This window comes from Mus caroli, chromosome 13 (genome assembly GCF_900094665.2).
Source record: "Mus caroli chromosome 13, CAROLI_EIJ_v1.1, whole genome shotgun sequence".
NCBI classification, from domain to species: domain Eukaryota; kingdom Metazoa; phylum Chordata; class Mammalia; order Rodentia; family Muridae; genus Mus; species Mus caroli.
The window spans coordinates 86,109,553-86,126,396 of NC_034582.1; the positions used below are offsets into that span (position 1 = coordinate 86,109,553).

Here is a 16,844-nt window from a genome sequence, read left to right on the forward strand (position 1 = left end):
GCTGAGGCGCAGCAGGGCTCCTTCTCTACACAGGAAAACAAAACTCAACACTCCCATGATCCCCTCTGCCTTCTGGGGAACCCAAGCAGCTGAGAAGACTTAGTCTCTAGCACTTACCAGGGTTGTGAGATGCTACTGAGATGTTTTCTTCCTCCTTCTCTGGAACTTTCTTTGCTTTTTTCTTAGTGGGCCCACCATTTCCCAGTGACCTCTTCCTGCCGTCACCTTCTGTCACCTGTATCGGGAAGGTTGGGAATGGTGTGTTAACACTAGTCTAAGGCTTGAAGTCTCTGGAGTTATTTAACCTTGCTGCAGAATGATAGTAAGTTCCTGCCTGCCACTCTTCGTAGAGTGACCTACTTTTTACTCCGAAAAGGCTGTTGGGGGTGACTGGTTTTGCCATCACAGAAACTGGCAGGAACAGTTTCTCATTACCTCACATCCTGCTAAAATTATGTGGAATTCTCTACTTTCCTACTTATATGTTAAATAAAATACTTCTACAAGATCAACTAGAAAAATCTATTTTCAAAATGCAAAATTATGGGAGGAAGAGGAGATAATAAACGACCAATGTATTTCCTGTTTCAAAGCTTCCATTCACTATTAAAAGATGTCCTGGGACTATCTATTGGCAGATAATCTATGAAAAACAAAACTTTTGCCTAGTATCCTCTCAGTGGTGGGTGCAAAATAAATCTTAGTGATTTTACAGAAATAAAAATGAGCCTTAAAAAGAGAGAGTAGAGCATCAGTCAGTATTGGAAAGAAATATAAATGAAATGGGTTAAGATTCTTAAACTGATTTGCAACTGCAGTAAAATACAGGAGATAGCAAACGCCAGTTACAATCACCTTCTACATCTTCAGTCTGGGAAATGATCGAGGCCTTAACGCACCCTGAACAAGTGTGACACATTGCCAGCTAGTGTGAGAAACATCCTTGGGCCTGTGTTTGTGGCAGTATCACGATGAGGTTTTGGTTTTGTTTCACTTTGCTTTGCTTTGAACCATCTGAAGGGCTGCAAGCAACAGGAAGTAGCCAACTATAAGCATGTACAGAAACTTCATCCATCCAAATGCTTACACTGGAAATCTGTACAGTAAAACGATATTCTGGCACGGGGATCAGAAAGACAGAGCACATGTTTTTGAATTCTGAGAAACTAGCCTTAATGACAGCTTTCTTCTAGTCAGCCAAGCAAGCATATGTAAATAAAGCTCCTCTTCAACCATCAATACAGTAGGGAAAATGTAAAGGAAAGAATGAAGAACAGAGGTTAAAAAACGCATCCTGGGCCGGCCATTCACCACGACAGAAGTTTCTGGCTCGGGTTCCGGCTACCGACTGGAAGCACCAAGACCTCAAATCTATTACCGCTAGTTGGGTAATAAAGTCAACTAAAACAAGGACCAGAAGAAGCCGCCACCTTATCCTTCCCTGGCCCCGCCCCTTAGCCCTACCCACCATTAAGCTCTCCGTAAGGCCTCCGCTTCCGGCCACGACGGCTACGCACCCGCCCCACCCTGACCCCGCCCCTAGCCGTCTGGTCCCACCCCGCCCTCTAGCTCCGCCCCGTCCAAGACAGAACCCGCCCGGGGCGGCCTTCGCCTAGGTGGACACTAGGGGCGCTGCGGAGCCGTACTCTACCTTCTCTGCTGGCTCCGTGGAGGACGCGCTGGATCTTAGGCTTCCCGCAGATCTGAAGAACCGGCTCAGAACCGTTTGCCTCCCCGGGCCTGGGCCGGCGGCAGTAGAGCCTCCCGACGCGGATTTCCCGCGGGGCATTGCAGTGTGCAGAAGAGCCGGCCTGCTGGGAGCGCGAGCGCGCGGCCGCACTTTCTCGCGCCTGCGCGCGCGCACGCCGCAACCTGTGCGGGACCGGCCTTGGGGGCGGAGCCTTAGCTTCACAAATAGAATGCGCGGCGGGCCTTGATGGGGGCGAGGCCTTAGCTGCACAAATAGGATGCGCGGCGGGCCTTGATGGGGCGGGGCCTTAGCTGCACAAATAGGATGCGCGGCGGGCCTCGGTGGGGGCGGGGCCTTAGCTGCACAAATAGGATGCGCGGCGGGCCTTGGTGGGGGCGGGGCCTAAGCTGCGCAAGTGGTACACAGCTCAGGGCTGCGATTTCGCGCCAAACTTGACGGCAATCCTAGCGTGAGGCTGGTAGGATTTTATCCCCGCTGCCAACATGGTTCGACCACTGAACTGCATCGTCGCCGTGTCCCAAAATATGGGAATTGGCAAGAACGGAGACCTACCCTGGCCTCCGCTCAGGTATTGGCCGGGCTGGGCTCGGGAAACTGAGGCGGTTCACTGAGTAGGGTCAGGCACTTGGCTTGGACGCGCGGGACGGGCGTGAGCGGTAGGCCCTGCCGGCCTCAGCCAGAGGCCAAGCTATCGGTTCCCGCAGTGATCCCCCTGCTGTGCCAGCCTTTGCTCACAGGCTCCCTGGCCGGGAGCAAAGTCCTGTCTCTGATCGGGCAGCAACACCACCCCCGCACACCCACACCCGGCTTGCACCTTTCGTCGCTGAATGGAGCCTGAGCATACATGACAGGTTAACAGTGTTTCTCTAACTTTCAGGAACGAGTTCAAGTACTTCCAAAGAATGACCACAACCTCTTCAGTGGAAGGTAATGTAGAGTAATTAAGTCATGAGGATTCTGTTTGCTTGAAGCAAGATTTACATGGTAGAGGTATGAATAGAAAGTCTCCCCTGGGAATCTGGGATCTCTTGTTTCTTGCTAGAAATTTTTGTGCGATTCCCAGATTTTATTAAACATCCTCTTAGAATACTCTATGTTTGAAATTTTGTTAGCAAGTGCATATAGCTCGAATATAACTGGGCAGAATCGACAGCAAAATTTAGCACTTTGAATAGAGACCTGAGCCGGTATTTAGAATTGTTATTGAAAGACAGAAGACTTGAGTAAATGGAGAAAAATGCAGGGGAGAAGAGGCTAAAAAATAATTTAAATCTGTTGGCTTTAGGAAGGCACGGTGGGATGAAGGCTGTGGTCTTCAGTGAGGCAGTGTGGGTGACTGACTTTAAAAGAATGGGGAGTGGTGTGCAGTAATTATAAGGCAGTTTCTCATTGCTTGTGATTGTAAGGACATTTGCTGTAATTCTTCCTAACAGACATGTTTGCTTATTGCTTATCATTGTAGGAGAGGAAGGGAGAGCTGATGGGAAAAAGAAGTCAGCAGTGTAGATGTTGAACAACATTAGTAGAGAACATAATAGGTCACTAGTAGACAGGTTGACAAATGCCATCTTGAGGGGGTGGCACAAAACATGCACACAAACCACCTATTCATGTTCTCTGCTGTGTAGCCTGGCGTTGGGATTGATGAGTCTGATGGCCAGCTGTGCTGCTCTTTCTACGATGGCTCCTCAGTTCTTAGAGGACACACTGTGAGCAATCTCAGCACAGCAAGATTTGTTACACATCAGCCGCACCTCCAGCTCCTTGCCATTGTGGACCAGAAAGTTCTAGAGCCGCTAGGCAGCATGTGCTTGGCTTTCTTGTTGTTCCCGTAACCAATCAGGATCTGGCCCTTGAACCTTCTCTGCACCCTGCTGTCAGTGCCTCTGGGTTTCCAGTTTCCCTTAATTTTCACCTATCAGTTTGACTGGTGCCTGATGAACTTCTTGGTCCTCTTTTTGATGATCTTGGGCTTCACCAGAGGCCGGAGAGCAGCCATGATGCAGCAAAACAGATGGCAGCCACCTCGTAGGCAGCGCCAAAGAAGAGCTGCAGATGCCATCTTAACACAGTCTACTCTTGAGTTCAAATCCTACTACCGGAGTAAAAAGCTGGACACAGTGGCACATTTGTAATACCAGCATTAAGGAGACACAGACAGAAAGATCCCTGGGGCTTGCTCTGTAGCCAAATTTGTGGGTTCCAGGATCAGTGAGAAAACTTGTCTCAAGAAGATAGGTAAAGACACCCAGTCACACTGCCTGGCCTGTGCATATGGGTACACAATGTGCACAAGATAAAAAGTGACTCTTCAAGATTTATTTTTATTTTTAATGTCTGTTTTGAGAGTGCCTATATACCTGTATGTACAAAACATGTGTGCCTGGTCCCCACAGAGGCCTGAGGAGGGTGTCAGTTCCCTAGAACTAGAGCTAAAGGCAGTTGTGAGCCTTGAGATGTGGGTGCTGAGAACTAAACCCAGGTCTTCTACTGTGCTTTTAACAGCTAAACTATCTCTCTAGGCACCTCAAATCATGTTTTTAAAGGACTCTGGTAATTGTCATTTGATCCAGACGTCTGAAATTCAAGGTTTTCCTCCAAGTAATTAAATAAAAAGCTGGAAGCCATATGTGTAGTTTGTATAACAGTACTTGTTAAATGTATTTTCGTTCTTTGAAAGCTTTATATTTTTACCCAGTTTATGTTGGTTGTATCCATTTACCTTCTCACTCCTCCTGAGTCCCCTTCTCCTTCCCTAAGTCATGTTCTGCTTGTTATTAATAACCCTGTGTGTGGCCATTGACTAGGGTGTGAGCAATCCACAATCAGACCAGACCAGAAGATGGTCTCTCCCTCTCCCAGCAGCCATCAACACCAATAGCGACTGGAGGGGCCTCAGGAACCCTCCTCCATACTTGAATTTTGCCTGGCTTGATCTTGTGCAGGAGCCAGATGAGAATTGATGCATACATATGTCAGCCCTGTCATGGCCGAAAGTCAGCCTTTCACAGCTCTCTTCCCCTTCTACCAACTCTTACGTGTTTTCTGCCCCTGTCTTCTGCAAAGGTCCCTGACCTCTGAATATAGATAGGTAGAGATGACCTTAAATATACATAGAGATAGGTATTATTTCTCTGGGATAGATGAATCAGAGACAAGTAGTTTTAGATGGTGAACACATTTAATCTCAAGAATTCTAGGATTAGAACCTATTCTCCACTTTAAGGATATCTAGTGAATTACAAAATCCAATCAACCTGAGCACTTTGACTGAAATTATGCATGGTTGCAATGGATTAAAACCTAAGTAAAAGATATGAACTGCATGAGCCAAACTGAAAAATTGAACTATATTTAGTTAATGAGAACTAAATCTGAATTTTAGGTAAAGCTGTTTGTCTTAATTTTTCTAAAGGATGCCCACTAGATGTCACTATGACAATCGTCTTGCCTATGTATGTCACTGACAATATATGTGTATTCTCTGATATCTTTTCTTCTTGGTATTATAGGTAAACAGAATCTGGTGATTATGGGTAGGAAAACCTGGTTCTCCATTCCTGAGAAGAATCGACCTTTAAAGGACAGAATTAATATAGTTCTCAGTAGAGAACTCAAGTAAGTGTTATAACATGAGCTCATTACAAGAAAAATGATCTGTTTCCCAGGGCACAGATCAGTACATAACAGGATAAGGCAGTGCGAAAGTAAGGTGATGAACACCTCTGTGTGTGTGTGTGTGTGTGTGTATACGTGCACAAGTATGTAGGCAGGTACACATGCATGTATCCATGCAAACAAACCTGAACATTGCTCTTCTGTGTCCTTCCTGAGGGTGTGTCTACCTTGTTTTGTTGAGATGGGGTCTCTCGCTGGGGTCTGTGTTCACCTATTAGTCTGGGTTAACTGACCAATAAGTAAGATCCAGGATTCCTGTCTCTGCTGATCCACAGAGAGAATTACAGGTGCATAACACCAAGCCAGGCTTTGTTTTTGAACCAGGTGCTGGGGATCAAACTTGGGTCCTCATACTTGCACAGCAGATACTTTACAGAGTTATCCTCCCAGTGCCTTATAAATGACTCACTGGCCGGGCAGTGGTGGCGCATGCCTTTAATCCCAGCACTTGGGAGCCAGAGGCAGGCAGATTTCTGAGTTCAAGGACAGCCAGGGCTACACAGAGAAACCCTATCTCGGGAAATAAATAAATAAATAAATAAATGACTCACTCTCCAAACCAGTTGGTACTGTCAGAACTTAACCCAACACACTTAAGAGACTAGACGCTGTCATCTGCTTAAGCCATTGAACCACACTACCTACTACAGCAATAGAAACTGAGTGGTCACTTACACTATGGGGCAACTTAATTCTGTTCCTTTAAGTGCTTGATTTTCTCACCTTAAGAATTAGAAAAAAATATGGAAACAGTTCTGCAGGTTCCTTTAAACCATTTTTCTATAGACCTAGCTCTCAGTTATAAGATTTATAACTGGTTTCTCATTTCACACTCTAAAAGTGCCTATGTTTTTAGTTTCAGCGAATTGAAGTGGCTATCCCATTTTTGGAATCAATTCTAAACACAATAAAATATGAAGGACGTGCAGAAACTGGTCATGGCCGTGTACTCTTTTGTCTCTAGTTAGCCACAATACCCAGATACTGTGTGTTCTTTGTACAGTGTCAGAGGTGAAATAGTTCAGTGTATTAAAATGGTCCAGGAATCTTCAGGAGAAAGAGTGTCTGCAGTTGGCTTCTGCCAAGACATTTCATTTCCTCCAAATTAACATTTGACTAGATGATTCCTTCTCTGTGACTGGAAATGTCTTAAGAACCTGAGGTGGTTGGGCTGAAGAAATAGCTCGCAGTTAAGAACACTAGCTGCTCTTCTAGAGGATCTGAGTTTGATTCCCAACACCCATGTGGCAGCTCACAACTGGCTGTAAGTCCAATCCTAGGTGGTACAGTGCCTTCTTCTGGCTTCCAAGGCTCCATGCTTTCATGCACATGGTGCACAGACACTCATGTAAGTGTCATAGACAAACACATAAAGTTAATGAAACTAACTTTTTTTTAAAGGGACTGGGGGTGGTAGGGTAGGTAAATAAGATTAGCTAGAAGTTAAATCTGGTCGTTTGACCTTGACCATGACTTTGAAATTGTTGTTGCTACTAGTCTTTACTTAATAAAATAACTTCCTGGATCTTAAAGGAGTTTTAGTTTGGATTTTTTGGTCAGCAGATGACAACAATCTAGGGAAAGTTAGGACTCAGGATATTGACTATTCTTCCTTAACTTAATCCGTAGTCATCAGCAATGATGCACCATCTTAGAGTACCAGGCACTGCTTGTTTGAACTGCAGTCAAGAATGTCACTTCCATGTGTTTTATTCAAGACCCATCCAGAGAAGCAGAGAAGCTAAAGTTATATAAGAGCTTCATTGTAGGGATTGGCTTTCACGAATGGGAGGTGCAGTGAATCCATGAATCCAAAACTGTGGAGAGCAGACATAGGGAGAGTAAGCTGGAACTTTCCAGGGGGTGCTCTGGTCACTCTGGAAAGTCTGAGCTCTACCCTGAAGGCCTTTCAGGGGTTTAAACCAAAGTCCTCATAGATGTCATCACATCTGCAAGACAAGCATCGGAGTGAAGAGAAGTTAGAGCAGCCCTGGGAGGAAGAGAAAGCTCTCCCCATAGCTGCACGCTAAGAGATTCTTATGTAGGGTTCCTCCCACATGCCTCCTACAATGGCATAGGTTAAAAATTAGAAGAAAATACAAACATTTGCATTGGTTGCCTCTGCTGATGGGGAATATGTGATGTGCCTCTCGCCATCTGCCTCCATCTTCATGCTGCTCCCTGTCGTGGTTGCTAGGATATTCTGGTGATCTCTCTCCTTGAAAAAAGTCTGCATTCATGGGCTATATTGCTATTCCCAAGGGCTTTTTAATAACATATTCTTGAATACTACTCAAATTTATTTATGGCCAGCTTGAGCTAAAATAAACATTAACAAATCTCAGTGGGGGAGATGTTCGGTTGAACCAGCATTTCTCCTCAAATGATGAGTCTAATTTCTTCTTTATGACCCCCCTATGGTGTATGTAATTGGATTTTGTTGTTTTCTGTGTCAACATTATAATGTTGACTGGAGTGCTTTGGTTTTGGGGTTTTGTTTGGTTTTTATTTTCAAGTATGCCGGAGAAGTTGAAATATCATTTAGAGATTTTATTAGGGTTCAGTTTTTTTAATTTCAATCTCTGGGTTCTCCACTTGGTTGTCACTTTACCTCTGTTCGTAGCTGGGACCAGGCACTGCCAGGTCCTGTATCACAAGAACAGCATTACCCATGACAATCACTATCGCTTATGAATCCTCAAGGTAACCCCCAAAGTCACTAAGGCAGGGAGAGGAGATAGCGCCTGTCAAGCTTTCTAGGCAGTCAAGTTGTAACTTTAATAGAACTGACATGGGGTTAACAAGGCCTGCTGACAGGGCGAGACAGTGGTAATGACCGCATGACTCTGAGCACACCAGAAGTCACCTTTGTAACCCTGGAAGGATACATTGATTTACTTGGAGGAGGGCTGAAGTTTTTAGTAGGGGAGTACATAGTACCACACACCCATAATTCCATCACTTAAAAGGCTTTGCCATGGAAGCTCTTAAGATTGATGTCATGCTGGGCTATAGAGTGAGACAATCACAAAAAATAACTGTGTATGTGTGAAGTGAGTGTGTGGGTGTGGGTGTGGGTGGCTTGGTACCCAAAAATTAAAAACGTTTTGAATCAATGCTATATTCCAGAAATTATGTTTAGAGATCTCAGTTGCCTCCATGATGTAACATATATATATATATATATACACACACACACATACTACAAATTGTCTAGCACACTGCAAATCATCTTTATAAAAGCTCTTCTAAGTTTCATGGTGTAATAATTTCTAGTTATGACATTCTCTTCTTCATAAAGCCTTCCCCTCTGATCCACATACATCGCCCATTCAGGGCTGAGCTCTGGCTCCAGCCAGCTTTGGGATGTAGGCAGGTTCTGAGTGGAGCTTGCTGAACCTCAACTGTATTACCCACTAAATGAGATTAATAAAGCCGCTCTTAGGATGATTTTTCAGGATTCATTGGATCTGCATGTTAAGTGTCTCACTCATGAAAGGTACCTGTTATGGTTTGCATTTTCAATGTCCCCAGAAATCTCCTGTTCTAGTTGATGGACTTGTGGGAGTGGGGTGGGGGTAATTGAATCATGAGGACTGAAACTAACTTTGTCAATTTATTGATAACTTTACAACTGAAGGAATATTAGGAGATGGTGCCTGACTGGGGGAGATGGATCATTTAGAGCCTAGCTTTGGAAAGGGATCTGCTTCCATTAAGTGTGTCTCATTGCTCTACCACATGTTTCCAGACATGGTTATCTCAGGACAAAGTAGTCGGCCAAACTAGATCTCTCCGGCCTTAAGTTGAGTGGCTCAAGTTTCTTATCACAGTCAGAAGAAATAACCCAGCACAGTACTTAGCAGATACCAGTTCCTAACCTTACTGCCTTGTAGCTTATAGGAAATATTAATATTAGGGGCTGGAGGAGGAGCATGCGTAAAGGCCCTGGGTTTGAGCCCTAGCACCATAAAAATGAACAGTAATGGTATTGATTTCTCTTCATAGTACTTAAACTTTTTGCCTTTTTTTTTTTTAAAGATTTATTTTATTTATTTCATGTATGTGGGTACACTGTTGCTGTCCTCAGACACATCAGAAGAGGGCATCAGATCCCCATTACAGATGGTTGTGAGCCATCATGTGGTTGCTGAAGATTGAACTCAGGACATCTGGAAGAGGAGTCAGTGCTCTTAACTGCTGAGCCATCTCTCCAGCCCAACATTTTGCCTTCTAACATTAATGGTATCACAGTGAATAAGCTCATGATCTCACTTTTTACCTTAGTAAATCACTTTTTTTTTTCACTTCTTGAGTACTAAGAATTAAATGAATCTCTCTACCTAAATCATCGTGTACGCTCTCCTTTATTCTAGGTGACTAGAGACTGCACTACTGGCTTATTAGTATTTTGAACCTCACCTTAAGTTACTTTTTTCCTACCCTCAACTTTCTCTGAGTTTTGATGTGTTAAGTTACTTCACTGTAGCCTGCAGTGATCTCTAAGGAAGCGTGCTGTGTCTGTGCTTTGGGGCATGGTTCTCCCTGTGTTGACACTCAGTGGAGGAGTCAGGCACTATCATTGCCCCACCACAGATTATCACCACGTATGCAGCCAGGTCCTCTGCACAGCTTCCTATTCTGGTTTCATGCTTTTTGGCCATTGCTAAGGTCTGTCTCATTGCCATCCCATCGCAGTAGGTAAAAGGACTTTTAAACCTTTATTGCCAACCTAGAAGCTGAGAACTCTTTACAGAATAAGTGGTCTTTGGGTGTCCTAAAAGTAAGATCATCCTAATGACTCAACTTTGTATATCAGAAATTAGGAAATATTGTATATTTCCCTACTTGGACTATTAGAAACTAAGTTACTATCTAGTAGCTACATGGGAGACTGGTTCTACTAAATGGACTAATGATTTACACATTGTAAACATTGTTTCAAGATTGAACATCTACTTACATATCTTAATTCTAGTTAAGAAACAGAATACCAGCCATGTCCACACAATTCTTGACACAGAATTCATATAACCACCCCTTTTCTTTCAAGTTCACACCAATAATTTATTTTGGGTTGGGTTGATTTGGGTTGGTGTTTTAAATAAACTAGAGTTTATTCAAATTTCACCAGGTCTCCCATTGCTGTTCTTTATTATTCTAGGATCTAATTCGGTATCAAACGCGTTGTTTCTCTTCAGTTTCTCCCAACCTATTACAAGACTATTATTTAATTACAATCAATTGAGGTTCATTTTCTTCTGAAAACTTGCCTTGAGAGTTACTATGACCAAGAAAATATCCTAAAATAAAGAGCCATCGTGATCTAAAGATAGAAAAGAGCCGTTCATTAAATGAAACACTGGCTATGATAACCTGGATAGGTCAATTGTTATTTAAGACCTGTGCATAAGAACATCAATCAACAGTTACTTGAAAGCTGGAAAAGCACAAGGTACCAGGAAAACATGAGAGCTACTCTGCTTTGGAGAAATCATGGAGGAATTGTTTTAGAAGTAAGGGACTTGAGTTTGTTCACTCTTTACACAGGATAAATTCCATACTAATTGAGTATGCAAAAGTTACTGGAAGGCAGTACATTTTCTACATGAACCTTTTTTTTAATTGGGAGCATAAAAGTTGTTTAGCTGTGAGTGACTATAAATCAGACTCCAGATCCTGAAGAACATGTCAGGAAAAAGTAGTAGAGGAAGAAAATCCTCTGTGGACCAGGGAAGCTCTCTTGCTCTTGGGAGCTCTGGGTTAGCACGTTAAGTTCAGGACTTCATCGGTGATTTCTTCTTATTCTCCTGTGTGTACTAGGCATCAAACCCAGGACCTCAGGTATAGCAAGCACATTCCTGGCCCTGTAGAGAGCATATTGCTCTCAGCTTTAGACTATGTCAGTTCCTTAATCAGCATTCCAGTCACCATAGACGATTTATGAACTAGATCATCTTCTCCATGACTTAAATCTTTCCTCCCTCTAGTTCCTGTTCTGTCCTTGAACGCCACTGTATCCAGCCTTCTTGTCCCTGAAGTTACCCTGATAACCTTTTGTGATAGCTCAGCTCATTTAACTTACTTCAGTTCCCGCTGTTTTGTTTTGTTTTTCCAGTGTAAGTCTAAATATATTTTTGCTCTATCCTAACTCCCTTACATATGACAAAGAGTGAGAAAAGTAAAATAGAAACCAAGAAGAGAGGGAGAATGCCACCAGGAAAATGAATAGTCCCCATTAGTCCTTGATTAATCATTGTTACGACTACCAGTTCAAAGACGATTATGTAAGTAATCCTTTTAAAGCACCAGCTAAGAAGTTGACATTGAATTAGTAATTTCGGTTCTGTATCTGATCACTATAAAAGCCTTGTTGTATAAGTTTCTTCATTTATAAAGGGAACTGCAACTCCCCTCACCATCAAATATGAGATGTGAAATTGATCTAGTCAGCATAATTAGTGAGTTTACTTAACATTTTCCTTGCCGAGTATTAGTTATATAACTGGTAACCAGCTCGTTTTCAAATACTCTCTCCTTTCCATATTGTTCAAAATATGGCCGTCCTTTTTCCCACATACATTAACACTCTGAATGCTGCTTCAGGTGTTCAAAATCATGTGGATATTCTCTGTCTAATGTTTAATCAGGTCAGTATCCAAACTGACAGAACTGTTCACAAAGCATCTACTTAGCCACTGTGTGGATTCTGCCATTAAACAGCTGCACAGCCACTGTGTGGATTCTGCCATTAAACATCTGCACAGCCACTGTGTGGATTCTGCCATTAAACATCTGCACAGTCACCATGCGTACTCTCCCATTAAACAGCTGCACAGACACCGCGTGGACTCTGCCATTAATTTTACTGTGCTGCTTTGTCACCGTCACTACTTTGGTTGCTGCTGTTTGTCCACACATTTCAAAATAAGTGGGAGAACGAGTCCATTTCCCTGTGTGTTATTAACTAGAATTCCGTATTGCTCTAGCTTGTGGTAGGTGTTAATACAGCGAGATGCACGTGAGCTGAGTGTTGACGAAGATTACCTATGTAACCCTATTAAGCTTCCAGGGAGTTCCTTGCTTTCCACCCTGACCTTCTCGCCACCACAGCAGAGAAAGCTGCTGTTGAGGTTGTTTTCCAGTACAGATACAGTGGGGTGTCACATATGGCGTTATGTTTTGATTTGCAAGTACTATTCAGGCATGAAATGTAGAATGCATGTTGGACACTGGCCATACATTCCAAGTACTTTGAGTTGAAAGGATTAGTTTTCATAGTTTGTACTAGCTGCTGCCAATTTGGATTATTTGACTAGTGTGGACAGACTTTTACAAAAACCATAAGTCTTTTTTTTTTTTTTTTTTAACCTCAGAGAACCACCACAAGGAGCTCATTTTCTTGCCAAAAGTTTGGATGATGCCTTAAGACTTATTGAACAACCGGAATTGGCAAGTAAAGTAGACATGGTTTGGGTAGTCGGAGGCAGTTCTGTTTACCAGGTAAGTAGAGTCATGTATAAATAGAAAGAATTACCCTTCTCTACTTGCCACCATGCACATGGAAACAGGACATTGTCCTGACTGTAAACCACACAGGTGAATTATTTGACACTCATGCACAATAAATATTAAGGTAAATGTAAGATTTATAATTTATACCAGTTGTACTTATAAATAGAAGATGCTTATATGTTAATGTATAAGACTTTGTATTACATTATGATGGTGCATCATATTTCATGTACCTTAGGCAGATTGACCCTCCCACCCACTCCCACCAACTTCAATGCCTTATTTTTAAGTCTATTTTTTAAACTGGCAAATAATCAGATAATCTGAAATATGTATTTGTGGAGTAGCTAAATTGAGATATATCACCTTCTTTTGTGATGGGAGCACTTAAAATCAACTCCCAGCAATTTGAAGAGCACAGTAAGTAAGACGTTGTTCCTAACCACAGTCGCCATGCAGTGCAGTAGAGCCCCAGAACTTATTCTTCCTGTGTAACTGGAATCTTGTGTTCTTTAGCCAAGCTCTTCCCACATGCTAGTCATTTTCAATTCAAAATACTAGTTATTTTCAGTTTAAGAATCAGTCTGATTTCTTGAGCATAGTGCTTATCTTATATGGTATGGCTTTCAGCTCCCTGGAGATGCCCTGGGTGTGCTGCTGTGCCTTTGCCTCCAGGATAAATGCCATGCTGAGAAGAGCATGACTCTATCAGCACAGGCAGACAGGTGGAAACTTTACCTCTGCGACTTCTTTGCAGCCTCAGGGTAGCAGGGGATGGCATGGTTTCATGGTAGTGGAAAATAATAGGCAAAGCAGAAAATACTCTTTTCCTGGTATCATTTGGTACAAAGTGACTTCCGGTTTGCTTGTTTGTTTGGCTGTTCTTCAGAAAGGTTAACATGTGGAAGAAAAATCAGTCCCACTCCTTTGGGGTATGTATACACAGAAATGATTCAAGAAAAGGGCATTACAGATTCCAAAACTGATTATAAACTGTCTGTGTCTCACATCCCTCTAACATTGTCTCATATTAAGATGCATTCTATAGACTTAAGACTAAATGCACTTATGTAATTAGCTCTACAGTAAGAAAGTGGAAGCCTACAAGTAGCAGTCTTGCATGTTGCAGTGCTTTCAGCCTGTCCCCCCATGCCAGTGTGATGAAAGTGGAGTATACCAGTGCTCACAGCACGGCTGCTTTTGCTATAAGTAAGAAGCCTATGTCTGTCCGCACCTGAAATGTTCACTGTATGTCCTTTTATGGAAGGCTCGCCCTGCTTTGATGTAGAGCTGCAGATGTAGCTACAGCTAGTCCTCATCAGCTTTTCTGGTTTGGGCTATAGTGGAAACTAGAATATTTATTTGATTGCAACAGTGATATAAATGATTTAACATGAGCTAAAATACTGAAAAGAAAGTGTTCTATACTCATATTTGGAAGTTAACAACTTGAAATCTTATATCTGCATGTATTTTTTTCCTCCTATATATGTTTGAGGATCAATGGTTATCTGCTCTTAAGAATCATCCTTTCCAGTAAAAATATAAGCGATTTCTTCCAAGGCCATTTTGTCTATAGAGACTATCGAATTAACATCATAGACTGGTTAGAAAAGCCGTTAACCAGAACAGACTGAGCGCCATCGTTAACAGTAAGAAGCAACATGAATGCCCTGCCTGCAGAGAAATGGGGGCAGTTTTAGATAATGATAGAGTAAGAAAGGTTTACCAATGGTGCTGGAGACATGGCTCTGCAGTTAAGAGTCCTTGCTACACAGTCGTGAGGACCAGGATTCAGATTCCAGCACCCACATAACAAGCAGAGCATCCCGTAAATGTCTGCAACTCTGAGTGACTCCATAGCCTCTTCCAGCATAGACACACACAGGCGACACACAAATACGTAAATAAATAATTTTAAAGGAATGGTGTACCGAGTGTTCCCGTGGTGGTTTTAACAATGACAATCTCACAAAAGTACTTTGATACTCAAGTGTACAGATGCAAACTTCTCTTTGGATTAGCAACTAGGTAATAAGGGTTAAACTCTTATAAACTAGAGACCAGAATATATTTCCACAGTTAGTAATTGTGACTAGTGTTATTGTCAATGTAACTGAGGGTTTATATAGTAAGTTTTAGGTGACTGGAGAGATGGCACAGTGGTTAAAAGCACTGGCTGCTTTTCAAAGGACTTGAGCTCAAATCCCAACATCCACATCAGGTGGCTCACGATCACCTCCAACTTCAGCTCCTCTGGCCTCCACAAATATCAGTACTCACATAAACATACCCACACAAAAACATATAACATACAGGCATCATTTTTAAAAATATAAGCAAATCTTTTTTTCAAAATATTTTATACATAGCAAGACTGAACAACTGTAAACATGCATTTAATGCCTAGTAGAAACTTAACTAAGAAAGTGTCTTCAGTCGCTTTGCCTTTCAGCTCAGGGTAAGGAGAGTGACACCTTGTGTTTGTTTTAAAGGAAGCCATGAATCAACCAGGCCACCTCAGACTCTTTGTGACAAGGATCATGCAGGAATTTGAAAGTGACACATTTTTCCCAGAAATTGATTTGGGGAAATATAAACTTCTCCCAGAGTAAGTATACGATTATTAATTAGTAAGAAGCACTTTAAGAACTAATTACAGAAAGAAGGGGGAAGCAAGTAAGAGCAAAGCACAATGACATATATGTATGAAAATTAGCATGTCTCCGTAGAAGCCATAACTGAAATAAAATAAATTAGTAATAAAAAGAGGAAAAAGAATTATAAAGGAGAGTAACTTTTCAGATTTGATTTGATGTGGTAATGTGTTATGTAGAAAGATACTTTTTAAATAATATTTTTATTTATCTGAAAATTTCATACAATGTATTTGGATCATATTCATCCTCTTCTCCACCTTCTTCCAGATCATGTTCTCTCTCTAAGAACAACAACAACAAAAAAAAAAGCCATGGAGCCCAGTTTATACTGGCTGAGCTCCCAAACATGGGGCCAGCCCTGGAGGATGGGTGGTAGACACAGTTAGTTTTGAAGAAAACAAGCTTCTCCTCACAGCACTGTCCGCTGGCTAAGGTGGGATTTGTCCCCACTCCTGTGCAGCTCTTGTGCAAGCTGTCACAGTCACTGAACTCTCGTGTGCATCTGTGTCCTATCTGCAAAACACTGCTTCCTCGAAGTCACCCACCACCTCTGACTCTACAGTCTTTTTCTCCCTTTTCTGTGTAGATCACTGAACCTTAAGGAAAGGAGCATGTGTACTACAGACATCACGTTAGGGCTGAGAATTCCAAAGTCTTTTTTCCTCCATGGTGACCAGTAGTGGGTTTCTGTGTTAATTGTCATTGACTACACAAAGTAACTTCTCTGATGAGAGTTGAGCATCTGTGGGTATAACAATGTGTTATTGAGAGTCATTTTATTGCTGTGTTAATTTAGTAGAATGAGAGTAGGCTTTCCCCTAAGGCCCCTGACTAGCTATCTAGCTATCTAGCTTCAGGTTCTTAGCCTTGCTGACAGTGTCAGGTATGGGTTGTATCTCATGGAGTGATGGTTCAGAAAGAAGCAGCAGTTGGTTACTCCCATAGCGTCTGTGGCAGTGTTGAACCACTGTGTCCTGTGGGCAGCTTGCTGTTTCTGTAGCTCACAGAGCTCAAGGTAGGTAAGACTGACGGTTTCTCTCTTTTCTGAAAGCACATGTATCACCTTCCAGCACTGTGAATACTGGCCAATGGGAGTGCACTAAATGAGTGTGAATACTAGCCAATGGGAGTGCACTAAATGAGTGTGAATACTGGCCAATGGGAGTGCACTAAATGAGTGTGAATACTAGCCAATAGGAGTGCACTAAATGAGTGTGAATACTGGCCAATGGGAGTGCACTAAATGAGTGTGAATACTAGCCAATGGGAGTGCACTAAAT

At 42.4% G+C, this 16,844-nt stretch overlaps 2 protein-coding genes and 1 pseudogene across 4 annotated transcripts in view; 1 reads left to right on the forward strand and 2 right to left on the reverse strand.

The window, feature by feature from the left end:
* Positions 1-1,918, reverse strand: part of Msh3 (mutS homolog 3) — a 154,932-nt gene extending 153,014 nt beyond the window's left edge. For 2 of the 3 annotated variants that reach the window (XR_003834662.1, XM_021180633.2), the window contains exons 1-2: positions 1,652-1,918; positions 118-235 (exon numbers count right to left, since the gene is read on the reverse strand). Coding sequence is in view for 2 of the 3 variants with exons in the window: in XM_021180633.2 (XP_021036292.1) it covers positions 118-235; positions 1,652-1,789 (256 nt within the window). In the remaining variant the exon portion in view is untranslated. The remainder of the gene's footprint in view (positions 1-117; positions 236-1,651) is intronic. The other variant, XM_021180634.2, reaches the window with a different exon arrangement.
* Positions 1,919-2,057: 139 nt separating this feature from the next.
* Dhfr (dihydrofolate reductase) overlaps positions 2,058-16,844 on the forward strand; it is a 29,036-nt gene continuing 14,249 nt past the window's right edge. The window contains exons 1-5 of the mRNA XM_021180778.2: positions 2,058-2,279; positions 2,589-2,638; positions 5,224-5,329; positions 12,766-12,892; positions 15,400-15,515. Of these exons, the coding sequence (XP_021036437.1) occupies positions 2,194-2,279; positions 2,589-2,638; positions 5,224-5,329; positions 12,766-12,892; positions 15,400-15,515 (485 nt within the window). The 5' untranslated portion in view covers positions 2,058-2,193. The remainder of the gene's footprint in view (positions 2,280-2,588; positions 2,639-5,223; positions 5,330-12,765; positions 12,893-15,399; positions 15,516-16,844) is intronic.
* LOC110308318 lies at positions 3,316-3,710 on the reverse strand (annotated as a pseudogene).